The sequence below is a fragment of the Panthera onca genome, chromosome A1, assembly GCF_046562875.1.
Source record: "Panthera onca isolate mPanOnc1 chromosome A1, mPanOnc1 haplotype 2, whole genome shotgun sequence".
NCBI classification, from domain to species: Eukaryota; Metazoa; Chordata; class Mammalia; order Carnivora; family Felidae; genus Panthera; species Panthera onca.
Genome location: NC_138339.1, coordinates 151641428 through 151668230, shown reverse-complemented (window position 1 = coordinate 151668230; position 26803 = coordinate 151641428). Strand labels below are relative to the sequence as shown.

Here is a 26803-nt window from a genome sequence, read left to right as displayed (position 1 = left end):
CGCCCAGCCTGCTGCTGCCACTCACTTTCCACGGTGAGCTTGGCCTGCGTCTTGTCGTCTGGAGTCTCACAGCCATAAAAGCCGCGGTCGGCAAAACCCACGCAGTGAAGAACCAAGCGGTGCCTGGTGCTCTCAGCGTGAATCTCCACGTTCTTGCCTGGCACCAGGGCCACTGCATTCCGTGTCCACTTGACCTCGGGCCATGGCCGTGTCAGCTCTACCTCCATGGCCACTGAGCTCTGCTCCTCCACCGTCTGTGGCTCCAGCTTCTTTCTGAACAGCACTGGAGCCTCTGGGGTCATGAGAAAGGGAGGTCACCGCAGCCACTGCCACTACCAGGAAAGCCAGGGCACAGAGGGGCCTGACCTCCACAGTCAGCACAGCTGCCCCCACCGTGACCTCATGTTCTCACTCCACACTAGGCCCAGCTGCACACCTGTACAGATACAACTGTAGAGAAGGGAACAGAGGCCCCAGGAGCTGCTTCTTCCTCAGCCTGTCTCTCACTTCCCACCCTCCTACTCACGACAAGCCCACCACGACCAGCAGCAATGGGGCATGGTTGGGGGGGGGCAGGTAACACAGACGCTGAGCCCCCAGCCAGTCTGCCCCAAGGAGACCCTGGACACTCTACGTGAAGGAGTGAAAGGAGCTAGTCAGGTGCACCTCCCAGTCCCAGGCTCTGGATGACCTTTCCAGGTGTCCATGTTACTAACTCACTCAGAACCAGCAGCAGGTCCCCAGGTGAGGTCCCAGCAACCCCCCCACCCCCAACCCTGCTTGCACTGGCTAACTCCACTCCCTCCCACCTTGCCGACCATGGGGCTCAGCTTGGGATGCCTCCTCCAGGCAGTCTCCCTTGACGGCCTAAACCTCTGCCCACCCACAACCAGATGCACCTTACAGGGGTTTACTTTGTCCCCTTCAGAGTAGGTATCTGGCCCCTGGGTCCCACCTGAGTCTCCTTTCCTTAGCCAACAAAGCCCAGTGTCCCTCGAGGTCACCCGAACCAGCTGGACACAGGTTGGCATCAGAAAGCGGCCTTCGAACCAGTCTCCCTGGGAGGCCCTCCCACGTACCTCGCACCCGGAGGGCAGCAGCGGAGGAGACCCCCTCGGCCTCTGCGGTGATCTGGCCTGGGTCGTCCAGGGTCAGGCCCAAGATGGTCAGGCTGTGGCTCGCGCCACTCTGTGAGATGAGGAACTTCTCACTGGGCTGCAGCAACGCGCCGTCCCGGAACCACCTGACTGCTGCATCACTGGGGGAAACCACGCACTGGAAGGTGGCCTCCTGGCCCTCTTCTGCCACCACGGTGCTTAACCCAGACATGAACTTGACCATGCGGGGGGCTGCAGACAGGGGTTTTGCTTGAGAGGTGAGTAGGAGAGGCAGAGACCCCCCTGCCCCATGCAGACGCAGAGAGTACACACCTCCTCCAGGAAGGCCCCCAGATGCGTCTTGCCCCTGCCTACCGCTGACGGAGAGCTGCGCGCTGGTGCAGTCATCCCGGGTCTCACATGCATACTGCCCTGCATCCTCCAGCCGCAGGCCGGACACGGTGAGCGAGCGCCGGGGCCCTGTGGCTTCCATCTGGAAGCGCTTGCCAGCCCGGAGCTGTGTGCTCCCGCAGCGCCACACCACCTCGGCCTGCGGCAGGCTCAGCTCGCAGGCCAGCGTCACCGTGCCACCTAGCTCCCCGCTCACAGGCTCCAGGGGCCGGCAGAACTTAGCGGCCACCTCTGCGGGATGGAAGGGGGGTGTCAGCCACGGGGCTTGGGCCAGGGGACAAACTCTGTGCCAACCAGTCATGCGCCCAGAGTGCCACTCCGGCTCCACGCCGGGATGCTGCCTACGCAACCTCATGGGAGACCCTCCAGCCCCACGGGCGCCCCAGTGCACACGGGGCTCCCAGAGGACACCCCAGCCCCTCTGACCTTCCACCTGCACTGGGAAGTCCTGCCCATCTGCGCCCACGCGGCAGCTGTACACTGCGGTGTCCAGGGTTTGCGCGCCGCGGATCGTCAGGGTGTGGGTGTCCCCCAGGCTGGCCGTTTCGTGCCGCTTGCTGCGGCGGATCTCCACACCGTCCTTGAGCCACGTCACTGCGGCCACGGAGGGCGTAGCCAGCATGGCGGTCAGGACAATGTCCTCGTGCTCCCTGACCACCAGAGGCTCTCTGCGGCCAGGTCTCTCCACCATGGGGGTCGCAGGCTCCAGCTCTGTGGGGAGATCAACGAGCATGAGAACAGGGCCCTTTCATTCCTGGCCTCGCCCATCCCACCTAGGGGCTGAACCGGGGGACGAGATCTGAAATGGGACACACACACCCCACCCAAACTTCCACTGCTGTGCCGCTGCCTGGCCCGTCCAGTCCTCTGCTGAGACTCTGCTGAACAAGTCTGACAGTTAATCCAGCAAGGCTCCATGCCACCTAACGGTCACTATCCAGGCTCCCAGGGGTGCGACAGGGTGGCCAGGAAGAGACACCTGGGGTCACGGGCCCGGGAGCCAAGAGCTGAGAGCCCAGCATCCCTGCCCAGCAGGGAAGAGGGGGCCTCATGAGCAGACACTGTAGACCGTGGGCAGCAGGCAGGTCAGAGAGACCACAGCCTGGGGCCTGGGCCCACATTACTGAAAGACATTGGAGCAGGGCCAGGAGAGGAGGCAGCAGAAGACAGCTTGGCCCAGACCAAGATGGGCATCAGAGCAGGGCAAGCCCGCAGGGCTGACTGAACATCAGCTGGACACTCGGGATCCCAAGGCAAGAGACAGGGAGCCAAGCCCTGCTGAGGGCAAACCCCTCAAGTAAGTCTCCCAGAACAGGGCTGAGCTCCAAAACTGTGCATAGTGCGTTTGCAATGGGAAACGTGTCTGCTTACCAACCCTAGACAGAATGGCTACGGCCACAGACCACAGGCCTTGGTGGTCAGGTTGTGTGGGGGTAAGGTGGGGATGTGGCAGAGAGGGGCAGAAACTGGGGGACGCAAATGTCGGGAATGTCCCAGAACAGGGGCTACAGGGAGTGTCTCCAATCCAAGGACCTGGGCAGTGGACAGAGCCCTGGGCCGGGCCCGTCAGCAGAGACCCCAACACAGGTACAACACACAGCCCTGTCTGAGAAGGGCTCATTTCCTGATTTGTCAGGAGTTTATACCCTCTTCCCAATGCTGGCCCCCACCTGTAATGTTTAGGCGGAAGGACACCTTCTCTCCCCCAGCCTCACAGCTGTACTCCCCAGTGTCCGCCTTCCCCGCCTGCTGCACCACCAGCCTCCTGCTGCAGCCTGTGGCCTCCATGCACACTTTGGAGCTTGCATTCAGCTTCTTCCCATCCTTGTACCACGTCACCTCTGTCTTGTCCTGAGCCACCTCGCAGCTCAGCGTGATGCTGGCCCCCGCCTCAGCCTGCACCTCACTGCATGCCAGCTGCTCCTTGGCAAACATGGCCAAGGGCTCTGGGGACAGAGAGGGACACACAGGAACAAACACACCATCTAAGTTAGGAAGGCAGCACTGGGAAAGAAGAGGTAAACGGGATGGCTGGAATAGTCTCCAGGCTCTGCACGTGCATGGCTTGCAGGGTCTTTCCCATGTGGGCACGGAGTCCCCGCAGCTCCCTGCTGCAACCTACTCCGTGTCAGCATCTACTGGCAATGCAGGGAGAGTGGAACTGTACCTCCTATCAGTGCATGATTCTGTTGATACACTGCTGATTTCAGTTCACTGATATTCTGTCTAAATATAGGCCTGGAAAGCCATGACACACTGGCCTGCGCTCTTTCTCCTGTCCCATCGTGTTGTACTACAGAAGCTACGCTACCATGTAAGATGGGATAAGAGTGTATCTCCTTTTCTCTACAAGAATGTCTGTGAACAGGATATAATTTCCAGAATGCCTGGAAGGATTTACCAGGCAAGTCACCAGGCTTCCATTCTGTTCCATGAAGACACTTTGGTTCCTGCTTCTGTTGTTCCAATGACGCTGTGGGCATTGTCCACTTCTTACGTCCGTTGAGATTTGCTTTTCTACAACCACTAGGACCATACATCACCACTGTTCTGATGTTCTGGCATTAAAGAGTGCCAGATTCTCTCAAGTGACTTGTCAGAAAGACACACAACAGGTTTTGTGGTGTCCATACACACCCACAAACCATGATGTACTGATACAACTGCAAACTGCTATGGGGGCCCCCAGGAGTCAGGCGGGGCTGCTCTGAAGTTCAATTTGCCCACAAGAAGGAAAATAAAGATAGGTCACAGACTTGTCTGGAACCAGTCAGGAGGCATCAGTGTCCCTGAGCACCATCTGGAAACACAGTGGGATGGATACTGCCTTATCAGTCAGGGGCTGCTACCACTGAGTGTGCTCATGTCCCACAAGCCACTTACTCCTCTCCCTCCCTCAACCTTTACCTCATCCAGGGGGAATTCTGACATAGGATATCCTAACTGAAGACAAAAAGAAACAAGATTTGCTTTGAAAACAGCTCCAAACCACACACGTGCTCATCACAGGTGTTCAGCTACTACCACTTCGCCGCTTGTTATTTATTTTGCCGAGATGCTACAATAAACATCTATCTGTGTTTTGCACTCAGGGAGCTTCCACACCCGTGAGCATGGCCCAGAATACCTACAACCTCAATAATGCAAGTTCAACCTCGAGATGATTCCAGCTATGATCAGGAGGCTGAAGCGTCCTCTTATCCTGGCTTACTGAAACCCAAACATCTCTTGATAGTGAGAACCTTTAAATGAGGCTATGGAAGCCACTAGAGCATCTGCAGGTGAGGATGTCTGGTCAATCTCAGCCCAGTGCAGCACATAGAGCCTGAATCCCGGACGCCAAAGGAGCCACAGTACGTTCTGAAGGGGTGCTGGGGACAGTGGCTGAGCATGGCCATGTGGACACACCATGGGGTACCCAAGAGGAGCTCTCTCTTGTCTGGACACTCTTCCCTTCCCACATCCGTGGGTTCAGCCACCAGAGTGAAATGGGAGGCAGAAGGCTGGGATCTGGGAGGAGCATCAGGGTCTGTCTGGGCTGCGCACTAGTGCCATCATCGCTGGCAATCAAGGATAAAGTATTAGCCCCAGAACTGACCTGTGACGTCCAGGTGGAAGGACACCTTTTCTCCCCCGGCCTCACAGCTGTACTCCCCGGCGTCTGCCTTCCCTGCCTGCTGCATCACCAGCTTCCTGCTGCAGCCCTTGGCTTCCACACGCATTCTGGAGCTGGCACTCAGCTTCTTCCCGTCCTTGTACCACGTCACCTCCGTCTGGGCCTGGGCCACCTCGCAGCTCAGTGTGGCACTGGCCCCCGCCTTGGCCTGCACCTCACTGAGTGCTGGCTGCTCCTTGGCAAACATGACCGAGGGCTCTGGGGACAGGGAGGGACACACAGCATCAAACACACCATATCCATTAGGGTCGCAGCACTGGGAGAGCAGGCCTGGATGAGGGTGCAGGGCCACGGAAACTCCTCCAGGCTCTGTGCTGGCTGCACAAGTACCCAAAGTTCACTATAGGCTCTACCACTGTTCCACGTGGGGATGCTGGAAAAGACTTCGCTGTGCACACATACCTCTGGGAGAGGTGCAGGGGTGTTGCAATGCACACGCACCCCAGCCTTCCCAGGTGATGCAGTCTTTCCTCACAGTTGTGTAGGGAGCTGCTGCCGCTCCTTGCTCTCACCTACACTGTGATGTCCACTGCTGGCACCTGCGGGGAGGGACATGTCCCTCCTGTGGTCTTTCCATGTAAGTCCCTGATGACTCACACAGTGGAGCACCGTTCAGGTTTCTCTGACTCTTCTCTTCTGCAGTGTGGTATCATTGCAATGCCCTGTCTGGTTATCAGTTATTGCTAATTATGGCCTGTCCTTTACATATTCGTTTTTAGGAGCTCTTGCACTTGCATTAGAGCTTTGATAATCATGGTTTTGTGAATAATTTATCCATCATCGTCACTTGCCTTTTCATCCCTTTGTGTCCTCTGATGATGTAAAGTTCTCAGTTGTGATTTAGGCAGGTATGTCAATGTGTCCTTTGTGGTTGGTGTGTTCATATTCTGTTTCAGAAATCTTTCATTACCCTGAGGCCATTAAATGTTGTGTGTTCTCTGCTAAGAGCGTGTTTTGTCTTTCACACTGGAATCCTAGCTTGGCTGGAGTTGGTGCCTATGCGTGATGTGGGGGAGCCCCCCATTTTTATTATAGATAAATAGATCATTTGAGAGAGACATAGAAGATAGAGAGATAGATAGATAGATAGATAGATAATACAGGTAGATGATGGATAGATATAGATAGATGATACATATATATGTAGATACACACATAGGTAGGTAGGTAGATAGGTAGGTAGGTAGGTAGGTAGATAGATGATCCAGATAGATGATGGAAAGATGGAGTAATGGATGATACAGATAGATGAAAGATAGATAGATAGATAGATAGATAGATAGATAGATAGATAGATACAGATAGATGATATAGTAGATGATAGATAGATAGATAGATAGATAGATAGATAGATAGATTGATAGATGATCCAGATAGATGACAGAAAGATGGAGAGAGAGAGAGAGAGAGAGAGAGAGAGAGAGAGAGAGAGAGAGAAAGAGAGAGATCCACATAGATGATGGAAAGATGGAGAGATGTAAGACACAGATAGATGATATACAGATAGATAGATTATATAGATAGATAGATAGATAGATAGATAGATAGATAGATAGATATACAAAGTTACATAGTCTGAGCACCATTTATGAAAAGACAATCTATCTCTATACCATGTGCCAGAATTACAGAATAAAAATAATTGAAAAGGGGGGGTGCCTGGGTGGTTTAGTCAGTTAAGTGTCCAACTCTTGGTTTCAGCTCAGGTCATGATGTCACAGCTTATGGGTGTGAGCCCCATACTGGGCTCTGCAGTAGCAGCACAGAGACCATGCATTCTGTCACTGCTCCACCTGGGCTCTCTCTCTGCCCCTCCCCTGCTCTAGCTCCCTCTCTATCTCTCTCTGAAAATAAATAAATAAACATTAAAAAATCTCCTTTTAAAAACTGGAAAAGGATGGGGTGGGTGAAGCTGGTCACAGCATGGTCTATTTGAACCTTACCACTTGTCCCTTTGTGTTATGCACCTATCCCCAAGTTGCAACCTGATGTCTTCCTACTACAGCTTTATTAGTTATATTACTTCATTTTATATTTCTCCTGATTCACTGTACAGTGTTGCACACAGTTGTACCAGTGGAGCCATGTACGAGCTCCAGTTAGAAGGAGACACCCTGTGAATGTGATGTGCTGTAGTTTTCTGTATCCTGCGTCAAATTAAGGAACAATCCTCTTATAGTTAATCAAGGACTTGACTACCTTGAATGTATGCTACATTTTATGAAATTCTTCTTCTGCATATAATGTAAAAATTTTATCAAGCAGTCATGTGAGAATAAAACAAAACAAAAAATGTGTTTTCCCTTTTAAGTTCTAAATATGACAGATTATACTGATATTCTAATGTTCTGGTGTTGGCCAATCCTGTGTTCTTAGGAGATGAGCTCAGACAGTGTGTCTGCACTTTGAGTATTGCACTGTTACTTGGACAATATTTTGTGTAAAATTTGGTATTGACATGCATCCGAGACTGGCCTCCAATTGCAATTCTTCACACTTGTCCAATTTGGGTATCAATGCGGCGTAAAATGGGTTAAGAGTGTACATCCCTTTTCTGTCCTCTTAAAGAATCCTCCATGATCATGGGACAATTTCTTTCCAGAATTTGTAATTTGTAATCTATAATTCATAAATTGTAACTTACCAGCAGAACCACTGAATTTAATCTTGTCTAATGAGAAGGCTTTTTGGGATGGTTCCATTTTTTAAAAAAGTTATAAGATTGTTTACATTGTTTATATCTTCTTGTGGATGTTTTGATACAGTTTTCGAGGAATTGGACAATTTGCCAAAACTTTTCAATTCTACTTGAGTAAAAGAATATCACGTCCTACTGAAATGACAGGGTCAAAAGTGTTCCTAGTAAGTTTCTTACTATCTATACACATCTACAAATCATGTAATGATACACTACTGAAGAGTCACACATTGCTATTAGGAGTCAATGTGGGGTCACAGACCACCTATTTGAGCTTAACCTCTCTTAACTTAAAGTAAGTTTGCAGATATCTCTGTGCACCAGCCAGGGATGGGCATACGCGTGCACGCCCCCCCCCCCCCCCACACACACACCACTAGCAAATGCTATGAAATAAATACATAAATACTGCTTCACCAGTCAGTGGCTGCTACTATAGTAACTTATCTGTCCCAAAGTGTGCTGATTTCAGAGAAGCTACTCATTCTTCCCACCTTCAAAATCTATGAATCAAACTCCAACCACAATACTGACACAGAACATTCTCACAGAGACAAAAGGAAACTGAAATTTTCTTTCAAAAGAATGTTCCAGGGGCTCCTGGGTGACTCAGTTGGTTAAGCATCTCAGTCTTAAGTTCAGCTCAGGTCATGATCTCACAGTTCCTGAGATTAAGCCCTGCTTCAGGTAATGTCAACACAGAGCCTGATTGGGATTCTCTCTCTCCCTCTCTCTGTGCCCCTCCCTTGCTCATGCGTTCTCTCTCTCTCTCTCTCTCTTCCTCTCTCTCTCTCTCTCTCTCTGAAAATAAATAAACATTTAAAAATTATCAATAAGTAAGTAAATAATGTCCCACATGCCAGGTACACATCCAAGTCGCATATCTCCCAGCCCTCTGCTCCTGGTTTACTATGTGCGGACATTGCGACAGAACAGGGATCGAGATTTGGGTACACATAGGTGCACAGGTAACTTCCATGTCCACATGTGAGGCAGGAGGAGTGTCCCAAAATGACTGAAATTTTGGTAATGCCAAGTTCAGTCTCAAGACAACTCTAAGACGACTGGGTTGGGTATCTGAAATGCGCCTGTATCAGGTTCAAAGATTTTCAGCCCTCATGTGGTGCTGGGTGAGGTCATCTGGGAGCTTCTAGAAGTAATTTGCATGCCCTGGGGTGAGAGACATTGGCTTTACTTTAGGCAGTGAAGCCAGATGGAGCGAGAGTACTGGACACAGGAACTCCAGGAGCATTACTCCATGGAAACATCATGCAGGGTGCACAACAGGGGTGGTGTGCTGTACACAGATCTTCCCATCCACTCTCCCAGGGCTTGGCCACAGGCATGAAGATGAGATATGGGAGATGTGAGGACAGGAGATCTACTGGAGAGACCACAGGTTCTTCATAGCTGTCAGTCAACACATCATGCTGAAACAGGGCTAACGTGGCACGCCACCACCACCCAAGTACTGACCTGTGACATCCAGGCAGAAGGACACCTTCTGGCCCCCGGCCTCACAGCTGTACTCCCCGGCGTCTGCCTTCCCCGCCTGCTGCACCACCAGCCTCCTGCTGCAGCCCTTGGTCTCCATGCGCACTCTGGAGCTCGCACTCAGTTTCTTCCCATCCTTGTACCATGTCACCTCCGTCTGGGCCTGGGCCACCTCACAGCTCAGCGTGGCGCTGGCCCCTGCCTTGGCCTGCACCTCACTGCGTGCCGGCTGCTCCTTGGCAAACACAGCTGCAGGCTCTGGAGAGAGGGAGGGATGCATGAGGTCAAAGATACAATCCATGTGAAGAATGCAGGTCTGGGAAAGAAGGTCTAAACAGGGAGGCAGGGGGACTGGAACTCTCTCCAATCCCTGCATCAGATGTGGGCCAAGAAGCCTCAGCACCTTTTCAGCAACAACTAACACAACTTATTTACACACTCTACCACTTTCCTGGTTGTTCCAGTTGGGGACCATATATTCTATCCCTGCTCCACCCTGTCTGTCCTAAGTGGGGACCATACATTCTATCCCTGCTCTCCTGGGCTGTTCCAGGTGGGGAGCATACATACATTCTATCCTTGCTCTCCTGGACTGCTCCAGGTAGGACCATACATTCTATCCCTGCTCCTCCTGGGCTGTTCCAGGTGGGACCATACATTCTATCACTGTTCCATGTGGGCTTTTCCAAGTGGGACCATACATTCTATCACTGTTCCACCTCGTCTGTTCCAGGTGGGGACCATACATTCTACCCCTGCTCCACCTGGGATATTCCAGGTGGGACCATACATTTTATCCCTGCTCCTCCTGGGCTGTTCCAGGTGGGACCATACATTCTATCCCTGCTCCTCCTGGGCTGTTCCAGGTGGGACCATACAGTCTATCACTGCCCCACCTAGGATGTTCTAGGTCTGGACCATATGTTCTATCACCACTCTACTTGGGCTGCTCTAGGCTGGGACTCTTGAGAGACCTCTGTGCACATGCAACCTGTGGAGTCATGATGACTTCCCACCTTAACCTTACGAGATGATGCGGAGTCTTTCCACACATTCATGCTGGGAGCATCTCACCTTTAGTGCAGGGAGTTCCTGCAGGTTCAGGGCTTCATGCTCTGGCCTACTCTGCACTGACTAGTGCTGGCAATCTGGGGGGAGTGTAGATTGCCCTCTGTGGCTGTGTTTTGCATGGTCCTGAGGACTCAAACAGTGGAGCATTCTTTCCGGTCATTACTGTTTGTGTTTCTGAATCGTCACTGTCATGTTTTCTGTCCAATGGTCAAGACCACTCTCTGTCTCTTTCACATTCATTTTAGGAACTCTATTTAACATGACAGAGATTCTCTCTTCCATATGTGTGGGGTTTGCCTTTTCACTCTTGGGGTGTGTTCTAATGAATCAAAGATTGCAGGTTTAATGTGGTCAAACATGTCATTCTTGTCCCACGGTGGCTAGTGCATTTGTGTTATATCAGAAACCCCCGCTTACCCTTCAATCCATATCATCATCTAAGAGTGTCATGGTGCCACCTGTCACCCTGGTGTCTCCAACCCACATGGAGTTGGATGGGTATGCAGTGTGAATTACCAGACTTTTTTTTGCATATGGTTAAATGACAAAAAAAAAATTTCTATGAAATTAGTGTATATTGAATTTCTATGAAATTAGTGTATATAGTGTATATCTAGTGTATATATACAGAAGTGTTTTCTTTATGTCAACATTTGTACGTGGTTATCTTTCTAATACTCACAAAGCCTAACAATTTTTATTTGTAATTTCAGACGTGGTGATCATGATCATGTCTTCTGTGAATTCTACTTTGTTTACCAAGGTTTATGCATTTTATTTCATTTTCCTCCCTTCCATGCTGTGCAATGTTGGATAGAAGTGCTAACAGTGCACCCCTTCCCTTGTTCTCTATCTCATAGGTAAAACCTTCAAGGTTTCCCATGAAGTATGATGTTACCTCGTGTTTCCTGTAGTACTATTTATCAATTTATCAAGGTAAGGAAGAATTGGTTTATTGATAGTTGGTCAAGAATTTTATGGCATGAATTGAGGATAAATTTTATCAAATATTTGCTCAGGGTTTATGTTAAACTTTATCAAATTTTTCTTCTGCATTTATTGAGATAACCATATCCTTTTTCTCCTTCACGCAGTTAGTTCACATTATGCAGTTGATGCTAGTTCAAACAACATGGGTTTGAACTGCAGGGGTCCATTTAAACATTGATTTTTAAAATGAATACAGTACAGTACTATAAATGTATTTTCTCTTTCTTGTTCTTTTCTTAATATCATTTCTTTCCTCTATCTTACATTATTGTAAGAATACAGAGTATAATACATATAACATGCAAAATCAACTATTTAAGTTATCGGCAAGACTCTCAGTCAACAGTGCGCTATTAACAGTTAAGTTCTGGGGGAGTCAAAAGTTATAAGTGGATTTTTTACTGCATTGGGCACTACCACCCCTAATCCCTACATCACTGAGATCAACTGTGGTGATTTTCTACTGTTTTGAATATTAAACCAACTTTGCATTCCTGGACTATGACTTCATCAAAGCATATTTTTTGACATCTTGCTTAGATGACTTTGCCAATGTTTTGTTGAAGATATTGGATATTGATATCCATAAGAGATTGGCCTATAATTTTAATCCTTCCTTCTTTCCTTGTCAGATTTTGGTGTTGATGTTATGTTAGCTCCATGAATCAAAAAAGAATGTACATCTTTATTTTATTCTCTAGGATAATCTCCATGAATACTTTCCATAATATTTGGTATAATTTTTCAGCAGAGCTACTAGGCTTAGATCATTCTCTATGAAAAAAAGTTTTATTACTGTTTCCATTTATTTAAATTTATGGGACTACCTGAGTTATATATTTCTTCTTGTGTCACTTTTTCAGATGGTTTTCTAAGAATTTGGTCAATTTATCAAAACTTTCAAATTGATACCATAAAATAATATGCCATATGCTCTCAAAAAAACACTTTGGAAAAATGTAGGATTTCTGGTATCTGTACACACCCAAAAATATTATATACTGATATACCATCACAACTATTATGGGCTGGCAGCTAGGATTAATGTGGTGCTATGGCCCACCCTCCTCTGATGTTAAGACAAATTTAACAAAAGCAAAATAAATTTAGTCCTTAGACTTCCCCATGAAGCAGCCAGGAGGCACAAACACACAATACCCACTAGGAAATCCTATGACACACTGCTATACCAGCCAGTGATTGCCACCACAAGGATTCATCTATAGCAGAGCATGGTGATACTTACTTCTTCCCATTTCTAAATCTATAAATCAGACTCCAAGAGGAATTATGACACAGAATGGCCTTACTGAAGACACAAGGAAACAAGATGTGCTTTAGAAAAAGAACTCCAGAACTTACATGTACATGTCTCAGGTACAAATCTATCAACCCTCTAGTTCTGTTTACTTTGCACAGGCACTACAAGAAAACAGCAGTCTAGATTTTGCTACATACAGGTGCACAGATAACATATATTCATGTGCAAAATAACACATTAAAACAAACAAAACATTAATAATCCAAAGTTTAGTTAAGATCATTCCAAGTATGATTATATCATCAAAATTTCCCCTACTCTGGTTTAAAGGAACTGAAATGTCTCTCACTAGTAAGAACTCCTTACAGCACTGAAGGGGGCATCTAGGGAGCCCAGGAAAGCACAGTCACATAACCAAGGTGTGAGATGCCTAGTCTACTTCAGAACCCAAACATGAAGAACAGCCATAGTCCTGGGCACTGAGGAACTCCAGGAGGGCCCTGTGCAGGTGCTCAGATGCATGACTGAGAGAACTGCTCAAAGACACAAAAATGGCCCCTCTCACTCCCTGAGCACCCTTCTCATTAAACTTCTGTCAGTCTAACCTTGGCTATGAAAATAGGAGGCAACAGGATGGCAGAGGGGAAAAGATGAAGAGTAAGGGAAGGAACATCAGAGCCTGTGGGATCTGTAATGCAATTCCTCCATTATGTCCAATCAAGACTGTTAGTATCAAAAGGAACTGACCTGTGACATCCAGGTGGAAGGACACCTTCTGGCCCCCGGCCTCACAGCTGTACTCCCCAGCATCCACCTTTCCCGCCTGTTGCACCACCAGCCTCCTGCTACAGCCCTTGGCCTCCATGTGCACTTTGGAGCTCGCACTCAGCTTCTTCCCGTCCTTGTACCATGTCACCTCTGTCTTGTCCTGGGCCACCTCGCAGCTCAGTGTGGCGCTGGCCCCTGCCTTGGCCTGTACCTCACTGCGTGCAGGCTGCTCCTTGGCAAACACCACTGTAGGTTCTGAGGACAGGGAGGGATACACAGGGTTAAAGATACTGTGCAAATCAGGAAGGCAGCACTGAGAAAAGACTGAATGGAGAGGCAGGAGAATTGAAAGTCTCTAGGCTCCACATAATAGTGAAACCATATGGTATCTGTCTTTCTCTGTATGGCTTATTTCACTTAGCATAACACTCTCCAGTTCCATCCATGTTGCTACAAAGGGCCATATTTCATTCTTTCTCATTGCCATGTAGTACTCCATTGTGTATATAAACCACAATTTTTAGCTCTGCACCAACTGTGTGACTTGGAGAAGCCCCACTGCCTTCCTAAGGACAAGTAACACTATTTATCTGTACATTCTACCCCACTTCTCCATGTGGGCTGTTCCAGGTGGGGACTACATTCTACCACCACTCTGCTTGAGGTATTGTGGTGGGGGGCGGGAATTCTGTAAGAGACTCTTGTGCACGTGGGATCTGTGGGGTCATTATGCCTGCACACCTCAACATTTATAGATGATGCAAAGTCTTTACCACATGACTGCCTAAGAACATTCTCCCTGCAGTGCAGGAATGTTCCTACAGCCAGAATACTTGGTACAATTTGATAGTAGAGCCACTAGGGTTATCCAGTATTGTGTGACAAGATTGTTTATTATGGTTCCAATAATTTATAAGGTTATAGGACTACTCAAATTGTCTATGTGTTCTTCCATGAGTTTTGATATAGCTCTCTTGATCAATTGGTCAAAACTTTCCAAATTTACTTGCATAATGTTATATCATATTCTCAGATAATCACATCACAAATATACACATAGGGTTTTAAACATTTGTAAACACTCACAAACCATTAAACCCCAATGTAATACCAACATGTTATGTGCTGGCATCCAGGAGCCACATGTAACTGTACATATGAATTATATGAAAGGAAAATAAAGTCAGTTCTCAGACATCTCTATTGATTAGCCAGGGAAGCACAGATGCACACTAATCATTAGGAAATGCTGTGAAATAAATGCTAAATTACTTTCAGTGGCTGCTCCTGTGACCTCATTCTTAGCGGGGCATGCTGGTAGACAATATGCTACTCAGCATTCCATTGGCAAATGTATAGGTCTAACTACAAACAGAATTCAGAGGCAAAACACCAACTTATGACAAAGTGAAAATAAGATATGCTTTGATAGGAAATTGCAAGCATCACAGGTGTTTGTTGGGGCACATACACACCAGTCCTCTTCTCTCTGTGTAATCAACACAGACATGGCAACAAAATATGGATCTAGATTTGGCTACGTATGGGTGCAGAGAGAACTCCTACACCTCTGTGAAAGGAGGGAAGTATCCCAGAACACCTAAGACTTTGAAAACCCAAGGCACAGTCTCAAGATAATTCCAAGTATGACTGTGTGGCCTACATTTCCCCGTCCCCTGACTCAGTGAAGCCAATATGTCTTGCTAGCAGGAACCCTTAGGTGTGTTTGGTGAAGATACAATGACCTCTCAGAATGACTCCAGGGGAGAGACATCTGGTTTACTTCAGCCCCAAGCATCAGGGAGATCCAGAGTCCTGGACTCCAACGTCCACCAATGGGTTCTGAGCAGGTACTGGGAACATGTGACCAGCACTATTACGTGGAAACACAACCTCTGGTGTATGAGAATGACCTGTCTCCCTCCTGTGCACTCCTTCCAGCCATGTTCCCATGGCCCCACCTGGGATATGGAAATGGAGGTGGTGAATGGGTGATGTCAAGGGGAAAAGTCTAACTGAAAGAGCACGAGAGTCTGTCTTGGGGATAAATCTGTTCCACCTTCACCTCACGAAAAGGCTAATTTTGCATTCTCTAAGAACTGACCTGTGACATCCAGGCAGAAGGACACCTTCTGGCCCCCGGCCTCACAGCTGTACTCCCCAGCATCCACCTTCCCCGCCTGCTGCACCACCAGCTTCCTGCTGCAGCCCTTGGCCTCCATGTGCACTTTGGACCTCGCACTCAGCTTCTTCCCGTCCTTGTACCATGTCACCTCTGTCTTGTCTTGGGCCACCTCGCAGCTCAGTGTGGCGCTGGCCCCTGCCTTGGCCTGCACCTCACTGCGTGCAGGCTGCTCCTTGGCAAACACCACTGTAGGTTCTGAAGACAGGGAGGGATGCTTGGAGTCAAAGATACCATCCATGTGAAGAATGCAGGTCTGGAAAAGAAGGTCTAAACAGGGAGGCAGGGGGACTGGAACTCTCTCCAATCCCTGGATCAGGTGTGTGGCCAAGAAGCCCCACCACCTTCTCAGCAACAACTAACAAAATTTATTTACACACTCTACCGCTTTCCTAGTTGTTCCAATTGGGGACAATACATTCTATCACTGATCTGCCTGGGCTGTCCCCAGTGGAAACCAAAAATTCTATCACTGCTCATCAGCGATGTTCTGGGTGAGGACCATACATTCTATCACTGTTCCCTGTGAGCTCTTCCAGGTAGAGACCATACATTCTATCACTGTTCCACCTGTGCCTTCCTGTGGCTGTCTCGTTCATTGACTTGATGACTCACAAAGCACAGTAAATTTTCTGAAGTTTTTGGACCTTAATATTTGCTCTTCTGTGGTGCCATTGCTCAAGTGTTTTGCCCTATTTTCAACAGCACTGTCTCTTACTCATATATTCACTTGGGAGCTCTTTATTTAAGTAAATGTCAGAGTGTTTGTGGTTATGTGTGTTTATATACCCTCCCCATCTTGTGATTTGCCTTTCCATACCTTCATGTTTCTAGTGACAAAATGTTAAGAGCTTTCTTATGGACAGATATATTATTTTGTCCTTTTTATTTTGTGCACTTTGTTCTTTTTAGGGACAACTTCATGCTGAAGTCATTAATGACCCACATTGTTTGATAAGAGCTTGAACCACATTTCTCACTGAGGTCTCTAACCCACATTGAGCTGAGATTTTGCATAGGAAGAAATGGACATCCATCTTCAATTCCGTTTTCCATATGGTTAATAGTCTTAGTACCATTTGTGAAAGACTGACCCTCCACTACAGTTACACTTAGCACCACGGTGAAAACCAAACTAAAAAACAAAAAGCAGAAGGGACTCAAGTTTTATACAGACCTGTTTCTGGATTCACTTTTCTGTTCTCTTGGGCTGTTTCTCAGTCCCTACATAAAGACCCAATTGTCTGAATTGCTGTAGTTTTATCAAAAGTCTTGATATCAAGTAAATTAAATATCATTATTTTGGAGGATTTTTTTGTTTTTTGTTTTGTTTTGTTTTGTATTTTTCAAAGTGGCCTTCCTCTCTCTGGCTTTGCAATATACTTGTCAATACTCTTACTCACAGAAGAACTATTATTTGGGTGTTGAAGAGGATTGAACACTTCGGGTGTTCCATCAATTTCCATCCATGATTTAGATCTTATTCTGTCTCTCAATAAAGTTGAATAGTTTTTGCCCACAAAGCACCTCAAGGTCCTTTCTTAGACTTGGAATTGGTAACAGGATTTTTCTGATGCTATGTTAACCCCTTTAAAATGTCACTTTCCAGCTTCTGGTGTCTGGTGTATAGATACAGAGTGTTTCCTGTAGTGATTTTTGTATGTCCTAATCTTACTCTCTTTCCCATCCAAAATGTAACTGTTTGGGATTTTCCACATTGATAACCATATCTTCTGTTAGTTTCAGTTTTCACTTTTCCAGCTTTCATGTCTTTAATTTTATTTTCCTCCATGGTGTGCTGTGAATATTGCATAAAAGTAAGGACACTCAGTTTCCCTGTCTTGGTCCCATCTCAAAGGCAAAGTTTTCAAGTTTTCATGTGAAATTTGATGTCAGGTATTCAATACCACCAATTATTACATTAAAGACAAAATGTTCTAGTTAAAGTTTGTGAAGAATTTTTTGGTAGTAATTGATGCCACATATTATGGAATATTCTCTCTGGATTTCTGATGTTATATTTTATCTAGTGCTTTTATTTATCATTTATTGGGGAAATAACATTGCTTTTACTTTTATTTTGTTAATATCAAGCCATTGTTGATTTTTCTGTTAGTTTTTTTATTAATTATTTTTTTAAATTTACATCCAAGTTAGTTAACATATAGTGCAATAATGATTTCAGGAATGGAATCCAGTGATTCATCCCCTATATATAACCCTCAGTGCTTATCCAAACAAGTGTCCTCCTTAAAGCCCTTGCCTTTAGCTCATTCCCCCACCTAACACCCTTCTAGCAACCCTCAGTTTGTTCTCTGTATTTAAGAGTCTCTTATGGTTTGCCTCCCTCCTTGTTTTTACATTGTTTTTGTTTCCCTTCCCTTATGTTCATCAGTTTTGTATCTTAAATTCCACATATGAGTGAGTCACGATATTTGTCTTTCTCTAATTTCGCTTAGCATAATACTCTCTAGTTCCATCCACATTGTTGCAAATGGCAAGATTTCATTCTTAATGATTGCTACTTGTTGATTTTCTAATGTTTCTGGTGTTGAACCAGACTTGCATTCCTGGAATATGACTGTTGTCCTAGTGTGTTCTCTTGATAAATTGCAGAATTCAGTTGGATAATATTTCCTGGAAGGTACTGCCTTGACATCAACAAGAGGTGGCCTGTGAAAATTCTTCATATTTATCTTGTCACATTTTGATATTGATATGCTATATATGTAAAATAAATTGATGTGTGTGTCTCTTTTCAAAACTCTATAAGAATCCTATAAACATAAACATGAGATAATTTCTTTCCAGAAAATTTTATAGAATTTAAGAGGCACTGGTCTTAGACATTATTCTCTAAGATTACTTATGATCCTCCATTTATCTTAAGTCTTAGGACTGTGCAACTTGTCCAATTTTTCTTGTGTAAGTTTCAATATAATTCCCTAGGAAATGATTGATTTGTAAGTGTCTGCTCTCTTTGTAAACTGCACAGACATTGCAATACAATACAGATCTAGATTTGGCTACATATAGGTGCAGAGAAAACTTCTACATCCCTGTGAAAACAGGGAAGTGTGTCCCAAAACGCCAAAAACTGTGACTCAAAGCACAGTCCTGGGAAAACTCCAAATATGACGGTGGCCCCAATTTTCCCTTCCCCTGGTTCAATGAAATCAAACATTTCCACCATCAAGAACACTCATGTGATTTGGAGGAAGATATTTGTGACCTTCAGAACGACTCTCCTGGAAAGACATCTGGTCTACATCAGCTCCATGCATCAGGGAGATCCAGATTCCTGAACTCCAATGTCCACCAGTAGGTTCTGAGCAGGTGCTGGGAACATGTGACCAGCACTATTACGTGGAAGCACAACCCATGGTGTATGAGAATGACCTGTCTCCTTCCTGTGCATTCCCTCCAGCCATCCTCCCATGGTCCCACCTGGGATGTGGAAATGGAGGTGGTGAATGGGTGATGTCAATGGAAAAGTCTAACTGAAAGAGCACGAGAGTCTGTCTTGGGAATAAATCTGTTCCAAGCTCACCTCATAAAAGAGGCTAATTTTGTACTCTGAAAGAACTGACCTGTGACGTCCAGATGGAAGGACACCTTCTGGCCCCCGGCCTCACAGCTGTACTCCCCGGCGTCGGCCTTCCCTGCCTGCTGCACCACCAGCCGCCTGCTGCAGCCCTTGGCCTCCACGTGCACTTTGGAGCTCGCACTCAGCTTTTTCCCGTCCTTGTACCATGTCACCTCCGTCTGGGCCTGGGCCACCTCACAGCTCAGTGTGGCACTGGCCCCCGCCTTGGCCTGCACCTCACTGCATGCTGGCTGCTCCTTGACAAATACAGCTGAAGGCTCTGGGGACAGGGAGAGATGCATGGAGTCGAAGATACCATCCGTGTGAAGAATGCAAGTCTTGGAAAAAAGGTATAAACAAGGAGGCAGGGGGACTGCAACTCTCTCCAATCTCTGTGCCAAGTGGGTGGACAAGAAGCCCCACAACCTTCTCGGTAACAACTAACACAATTTATTTACAGACTGCCATTTTCCTGGCTGTTCTGGGGTGGGGGGGACCATACATTCTATCACTGATCTGCCTGCCTTCCTGTGGCTGTGTCCTCACAAAGTACAACACCCTTTCTGAAGTTTTTGGTAGTTATAATTTTCTCTACTGTGGTGTCATTGCTCAAGAGATGTGCCCCACTTACAAGAGCACTTTCTCTTACTCGTATTTATTTAAGAGCTCTTTATATAAGTAAATGTCAGACTGTTGTGGTTATGTGTGTTTATATACCCTCCCCATCTAGTGACTGGCATTTCTACCCCTTCATTGGGGGCCCTACATAGACACCCAATTTTTTGCATTGCTGTACTTTTATCAGAAGTCTTGATATCAGGTAAAGTTAATGCCATTGCATTGGGGATTTCTTTTGGTTTTTGTTCAGTTTCGTTTTGCTTTGTTTTTGTCAAAAGTAGATTTCCTCTCTCTGGCTTTACAACTCACTTGTCAATACTCTCACTCACATAAGAGCTATTATTTGGGATTTAATGAGGACTGACTACCTCTGGATCTTTCATCAATTTCCATCCATGATTTAGATCTCTTTCTGTCTCTCAATAAAGTTGAATACTTTTTTCCCACAAAGCATCTGAAGATCCTTTCTTATACCTGGAATTGGTAATAGGATTTTTCTCATGCTGTTATAACCCCTTCAAAATGTCACTTTCCAGCTTCTGCTGTCTGATGTCTAGATACAGAATGCTTCCTATATATTGATTTTTGTATGTCCTATTCTCTCCTCACTCTCTTTGCCATCCAAAAAGTAACTTTGGGATTTTCCACATTGATAATCATATCTTTTGTTAGTTTCAGTTTTCATTTTTCCAACTTTCACCTTCACTTTTATTTTCCTCCAGGATGTGCTGTGAACGTTGCATAAAAGTGAGGACATTCAGCTTCCCTGTCTTGGTCCCATCTCAAAGGCAAAGCTTTCAAAGTTTCACGTGAAGTGTGATGTCAGCTAGCCTTTTCAATACCACCAGTTATTACATTAAGGACAAAACCTTCTATTTAAAGCTTATGAGGAATTTTGTGGCAGGAATTGATGCCAAATATTATGGAATATTCTGCCTATGTTTCTGATGCTTTATTTTATCCAGAACTTTTACTCTTCATTTATTGGGGAAATTACATCATTGTTTCTTTGATTTTGTTAATATCAAGCTTTGTGTTGATTTTCTAATGTTTCTGGTGTTGAACCAGCCTTGCATTCCCAGAATATGACTATTGTCCTAGTGTATTGTCCCCTTGATAAAATGCAGAATTCAGTTGGATAATATTTTATGGAAGATATTACTTTCACATCAATGAGGGGTGGCCTGTGAAAATTCTTCATATTTACCTTGTCACATTTTGGTATTGATATGCTACCTATGTAAAAGGAATTGATGACTGCATCTCTTTCAACACTCTATAAGAATCCAATGAACATGGAGTAATTTCTCTTCAGAATATTTGGTAGAATTTGACAGTAGAGTCACTGGGCTTAGACATTATTCTGTGAGAAAATTATTTATGATCATCATTTATCTTAAGTGCTAGGATTGTACAAGTTGTACAATTTTTCTTGTATGAGTTTCAATATAATTCCCTAAGAATTGATTGATTTTTAATTGTCTGCTGTCTTTGTAAACTGCACAGACATTGCAGTACAATACAGATCTAGATTTGGCTACATATGGGTGCAGAGAAAACTTCTATATCCCTGTGAAAACAGGAAAGTTTGCCCCAAAATGCCAAAAACTGTGACTCAAAGCACAGTCCTGAGAACTCTCCAAGTATGACTCTGTGGCCCCAATTTCCCTTTCCCCTATACAGTGAAATGAAACATCTCCACCACCAGGAACCCTCATATGGGTTGGGAGGAAGAAATTTGCGACCTCCCAGAATAACCCCAGGGGAGAGACATCTGGTCTACATCAGTCCCAGGCATCAGGGAGATCCAGAGTCCTGGACTCCAATGTCCACCAATGGGTTCTGAGCAGGTGCTGGGAACAATGTGGGAACACAACCTCTGGTGTATGAGAATGACCTATCTCCCTCCTGTGCACTTCTTCCAGCCATGCTCCCATGGTCCCACCTGGGATATGGAAATGGAGGTGGTGAATGGGTGATGTCAAGGGAAAAAGTCTAACTGAAAGACCACGAGAGTCTGTCTTGGGGATAAACCTGTTCCACCTTCACCTCACGAAAAGACTAATTTTGCACTAAGAACTGACCTGTGACATCTAGGCGGAAGGACACCTTCTGGCCCCCGGCCTCACAGCTGTACTCCCCAGAATCCGCCTTCCCTGCCTGCTGCACCACCAGCCGCCTGCTGCAGCCCTTGGCCTCCACACGCATTCTGGAGCTCGCACTCAGCTTCTTCCCGTCCTTGTACCACGTCACCTCTGTCTGGGCCTGGGCCACCTCGCAGCTCAGTGTGGCACTGGCCCCTGCCTTGGCCTGCACCTCACTGTGTGCTGGCTGCTCCTTGGCAAACATGACTGCAGGCTCTGGGGACAGGGAGGAATGCATGGTGTCAAAGATACCATCCATGTGAAGAATGCAGGTCTGGAAAAGAAGGTCTAAACAGGGATGCATGGGGAATGGAACTCACTCTGATCTCTGCATCAGGTGTGTGGCCAAGAAGCCCCACCACCCTCTCAGCAAAAACTAACACAAATATTTACTCTACCACTTTTCTGGCTGTTCAGGTGGGAGTATACTTTCTATCACTGCTCCATCTGTGTCTTCCTGTGGCCGTCTTTTGCATCGACTTGATGACTCGCAAAGTACAGCACCCTTTCTGAAGTTTTTGGTAGTTATAATTTGATCTTCTGTGGTGTCATTGCTCAAGTGTTTTGCCCCATTTACAGCACTGTCTCTTACTCATATTCATTGGGAGCTCTTTGTTTAAGTAAATGTCAGTGTTTGTGGTTATGTGTATTTATATACCCTCCCCATCTTGTGACTGGCATTTCCACCCCTTCATACTGTTTTGTGAAAAGAAAAAATGTTAGCAAGAGTTTTGTTATAGGCAGATATATTACTTTCTCCTTTGTGTTTTGTGCATTTCGTTCTGTCTCAGGAAGCTTTATGCTTCCTGACCTTATGCTGAGGTCATGAATGACTGACATTGTTGGTAAGAGCTTGAACCACATTTCTCACCGAGGTCTCTAACTCACATGCAGCTGAGTTTCTTGCATGGCAAGAAATAGACATCCAACTTCATTTCAGTTTTCCATATGTTTAATGGTCTTAGCACCATTTGTGAAAGACCAACCCTTTACTACAGTCACACTGAGAGCTCTAGAGTGATTTAAAAAAGAGAGAGAGAGAAGAGACTTGGGTTTTATACAAAGCTGTTTCTGGACTCACTTCCTGTTTCCCTGAGAAGTTTCTCAGTCTCTATTTAAAGCCCCAATTGTTTGAATTGCTGTCATTTTATCAAAAGCCAAGTAAAGTCAACATCATTGCTTTGGGGATTTCTTTTGGTTTTGGTTTTGCTGGTTTTTGTCAAAAGTGGATTTCCTCTCTCTGGTTTTACAACTCACTTGTCAATACTCTCACTCACATAAGAGCTATTATTTGGGTTTTGATGAGGACTGACTGCCTCTGGGTCTTTCATCAATTTCCATCCATGATTTAGATCTTTTTCTGTCTCTCAATAAAGTTGAATACTTTTTTCCCACAAAGCATCTGAAAATCCTTTCTTAGACCTGAAATTGATAACAGGATTTTTCTGATGCTGTTGTAACCCCTTTAAAATGTCACCTTCCAGCTTTTGGTGTCTGGTGTATAGATAGATAAATGTTTCCTATATATTGATTTTTGTATGTCCTAATCTCTCTTCATGCTCTTTGGTGTCCAAAAAGTAATGGTTTTTAAGACTCTTGAAAACTGAGAATAGGGGCGCCTGGGTGGCTCAGTCGGTTAAGCGTCTGACTTCAGCTCAGGTCATGATCTCGCGGTCTGTGAGTTCAAGCCCCGCGTCGGGCTCTGTGCTGACCGCTCAGAGCCTGGAGCCTGTTTCGGATTCTGTGTCTCCCTCTCTCTCTGACCCTTCCCCATTCATGCTCTGTCTCTCTCTGTCTCAAAAATAAATAAACGTTAAAAAAATTTAAAAAAAACTGAGAATAAACAGGGTTGATGGGGGGTGGGAAGGAGGGGAAAGTGGGTGGGTGATGGGCATTGAGGAGGGCACCTTTTGGGGTGAGCACTGGGTGTTGTATGGAAACCAATTTGACAATAAATATCATATTTTAAAAAAAGTAAAACACTACATATGAAATTTCCAGAATAGGCAAAAAAAATAAAAATAAAAAATAAATAAAATAAAATTTATTACAAATGCAATTAGTTAAAATCTCATAGAAAGTGCAAATTACAATTAAAATTTTAATGTGACTAAAACTTTTGAACAATATAAATACCTTGAAAAGTAGACACAATAACTATAATTACAATGTTTACTAAATTTTTTACTTTATTATTATTATTATTGTGGAGAGAGAGAGAGGGCATGAGTGGGTGAAGGGCAAAGAGAGAGGGGGACAGAGAATCTGAAGCAGGCTCTATGCTGATAGCAGCAAGCCCGATGTGGTACTCAAACTCCCAAACCATGAGATCATGGCCTAAGCTGAAGTTGGACACTCAACAGACTGAGTCACCCAGGTGCCCCTAAATTTGTTACTTTATACCCAAACTACTCAAACTTAGTGATGCTCTGATTTCTTTTTTATTTTGATATATATTCTTAAATACCCTTGTAGGGTTACAATAATACTTGTTTTAATTTAACTTAAAAAATAGTAACTGTTTGGGATTTTCCACATTGATAATCATATCTTCTGTTAGTTTCAGTTTTCATTTTTCCAACTTTCATATCTTTACTTTTATTTTCCTCCATGGTGTGCTGTGAACGTTGCATAAAAGTGAGGACATTCAGCTTCCCTGTCTTGGTCCCATCTCAAAGGCAAAGCTTTCAAAGTTTCACGTGAAGTGTGATGTCAGCTAGACTTTTCAATACCACCAGTTACTACATTAAGGACAAAACCTTCTATTTAAAGCTTATGAGGAATTTTGTGGCAGGAATTGATGCCAAATATTATGGAATATTCTGCCTGTATTTCTGATGCTTTATTTTATCCAGAACTTTTACTCTTCATTTATTGGGGAAATCACATCATTGTTTCTTTGATTTTGTTAATATCAAGCTTTGTGTTGATTTTCTAATGTTTCTGGTGTTGAACCAGCCTTGCATTCCCAGAATATGACTATTGTCCTAGTGTATTGTCCCCTTGATAAAATGCAGAATTCAGTTGGATAATATTTTGTGGAAGATATTACTTTCACATCAACAAGAGGTGGCCTGTGAAAATTCTTCATATTTACCTTGTCACATTTTGGTATTGATATGCTACCTATGTAAAAGGAGTTGATGACTACATCTCTTTTCAACACTCTAAGAATCCTATGAATATGGAGTAATTTCTCTCCAGAATATTTGGTAGAATTTGACAGTAGAGCCACTGGTCTTAGACATTATTCTGTGAGAAAATTATATGATCGTCCATTTATTTTAAGTGCTAGGATTGTACAAGTTGTCCATTTTTTCTTGTGCCAGTTTCAATATAATTCCTTAGGAACTGATTGATTTGTAATTGCTCTCTTTGAAAGGTTCACGGCCATTGCAATAAAATACAGATACAGATTTGGCTACATATGGGTGCAGAGAGAACTCATAGATCCCTGTGAAAACAGGGAAGTCTCCCAAAACACCTATAGCTGTGGACACTCAAAGCACAGTCCTGGGAAAACTCCAAGGATGATTGTGTGCCCCAAATTTACCATTACCCTGGTTCAGTGAAATCAAACATCTGCACCACCAGAAACTCTCATGTGTGTTGGAGGACGACATTTGTGATGTTCAGAACAACTCCAGTGGAGATATATCTGGTCTACCTCAACCCCATGCATCAGGGAGATTCAGATTTCTGGATACCAAGGTCCACCAGTGGGTTCTGAGCAGGTGCTGAGAACATGTGACCAACACTATTACGTGGAAACACAACCATGGTGTATGAGAATGACCTGTCTCCTTCCTGTGCACTCCCTCCAGCCATTCTCCCATGGTCCCACCTGAGATGTGGAAATGGAGGTGGTGAATGGGTGATGTCAATGGAAAAGTCTAACTGAAAGAGCACAAGAGTCTGTCTTGGGTATAAATCTGTTCCAAGCTCACCTCATAAAAGAGGCTAATTTTGTACTCTGAAAGAACTGACCTGTGACGTCCAGATGGAAGGACACCTTCTGGCCCCCGGCCTCACAGCTGTACTCCCCGGCGTCGGCCTTCCCTGCCTGCTGCACCACCAGCCGCCTGCTGCAGCCCTTGGCCTCCACACGCATTCTGGAGCTCGCACTCAGCTTCTTCCCGTCCTTGTACCATGTCACCTCTGTCTGGGCCTGGGCCACCTCGCAGCTTAGCATGGCGCTGGCCCCTGCCTTGGCCTGCACCTCACTGTGTGCCGGCTGCTCCTTGGCAAACACAGCTGCAGGCTCTGGAGAGAGGGAAGGATGCATGGGGTCAAAGATACAATCCATGTGAAGAATGCAGGTCTGGGAAAGAAGGTCTAAACAGAGAGGCAGGGGGACTGGAACTCTCTCCAATCCCTGCATCAGGTGTGGGCCAAGAAGCCTCAGCACCTTTTCAGCAACAACTAACACAATTTATTTACATACTCTATCACTTTCCTGGTTGTCCCAGTTGGGGACCATATATTCTATCCCTGCTCCACCCTGTCTGTCCTAAGTGGGGACCATACATTCTATCCCTGCTCTACTGGGCTGTTCCAGGTGGGGAGCATACATTCTATCCTTGCTCTCCTGGACTACTCCAGGTAGGACCATACATTCTATCACTGCTCCAACTGGGTAGTTCCAGGTGGGAACCATACATTCTATCCCTGCTCCTCCTGGGCTGTTCCAGGTGGGACCATACATTTTATCCCTGCTCCTCCTGGGCTGTCCCAGGTGGGACCATACATTCTATCCCTGTTCCACCTCGTCTGTTCCAGGTGGGACCATACATTCTCTCTGTGCCCC

General features: G+C 45.5%; 1 protein-coding gene across 36 annotated transcripts in view; it reads right to left on the bottom strand.

Annotated features, from left to right (window-relative positions):
* OBSCN (obscurin, cytoskeletal calmodulin and titin-interacting RhoGEF) overlaps positions 1 to 26803 on the bottom strand; it is a 164997-nt gene that overhangs the window by 87341 nt on the left and 50853 nt on the right. For 29 of the 36 annotated variants that reach the window (XM_078452398.2, XM_081790323.1, XM_081790320.1 and 26 more), the window contains 11 exons: positions 25984 to 26259; positions 21937 to 22212; positions 19239 to 19514; positions 15571 to 15846; positions 13446 to 13721; positions 9359 to 9634; positions 5107 to 5382; positions 1935 to 2219; positions 1473 to 1739; positions 1080 to 1349; positions 26 to 292 (listed from right to left, as the gene is read on the bottom strand). In XM_078452398.2, coding sequence (XP_078308524.2) covers positions 26 to 292; positions 1080 to 1349; positions 1473 to 1739; positions 1935 to 2219; positions 5107 to 5382; positions 9359 to 9634; positions 13446 to 13721; positions 15571 to 15846; positions 19239 to 19514; positions 21937 to 22212; positions 25984 to 26259 — 3021 coding nt within the window. Of the gene's footprint in view, positions 1 to 25; positions 293 to 1079; positions 1350 to 1472; positions 1740 to 1934; positions 2220 to 3178; positions 3459 to 5106; positions 5383 to 9358; positions 9635 to 13445; positions 13722 to 15570; positions 15847 to 19238; positions 19515 to 21936; positions 22213 to 25983; positions 26260 to 26803 lie in introns of those variants that run through there. The other 7 variants (XM_081790329.1, XM_081790338.1, XM_081790346.1 and 4 more) reach the window with 7 other exon arrangements.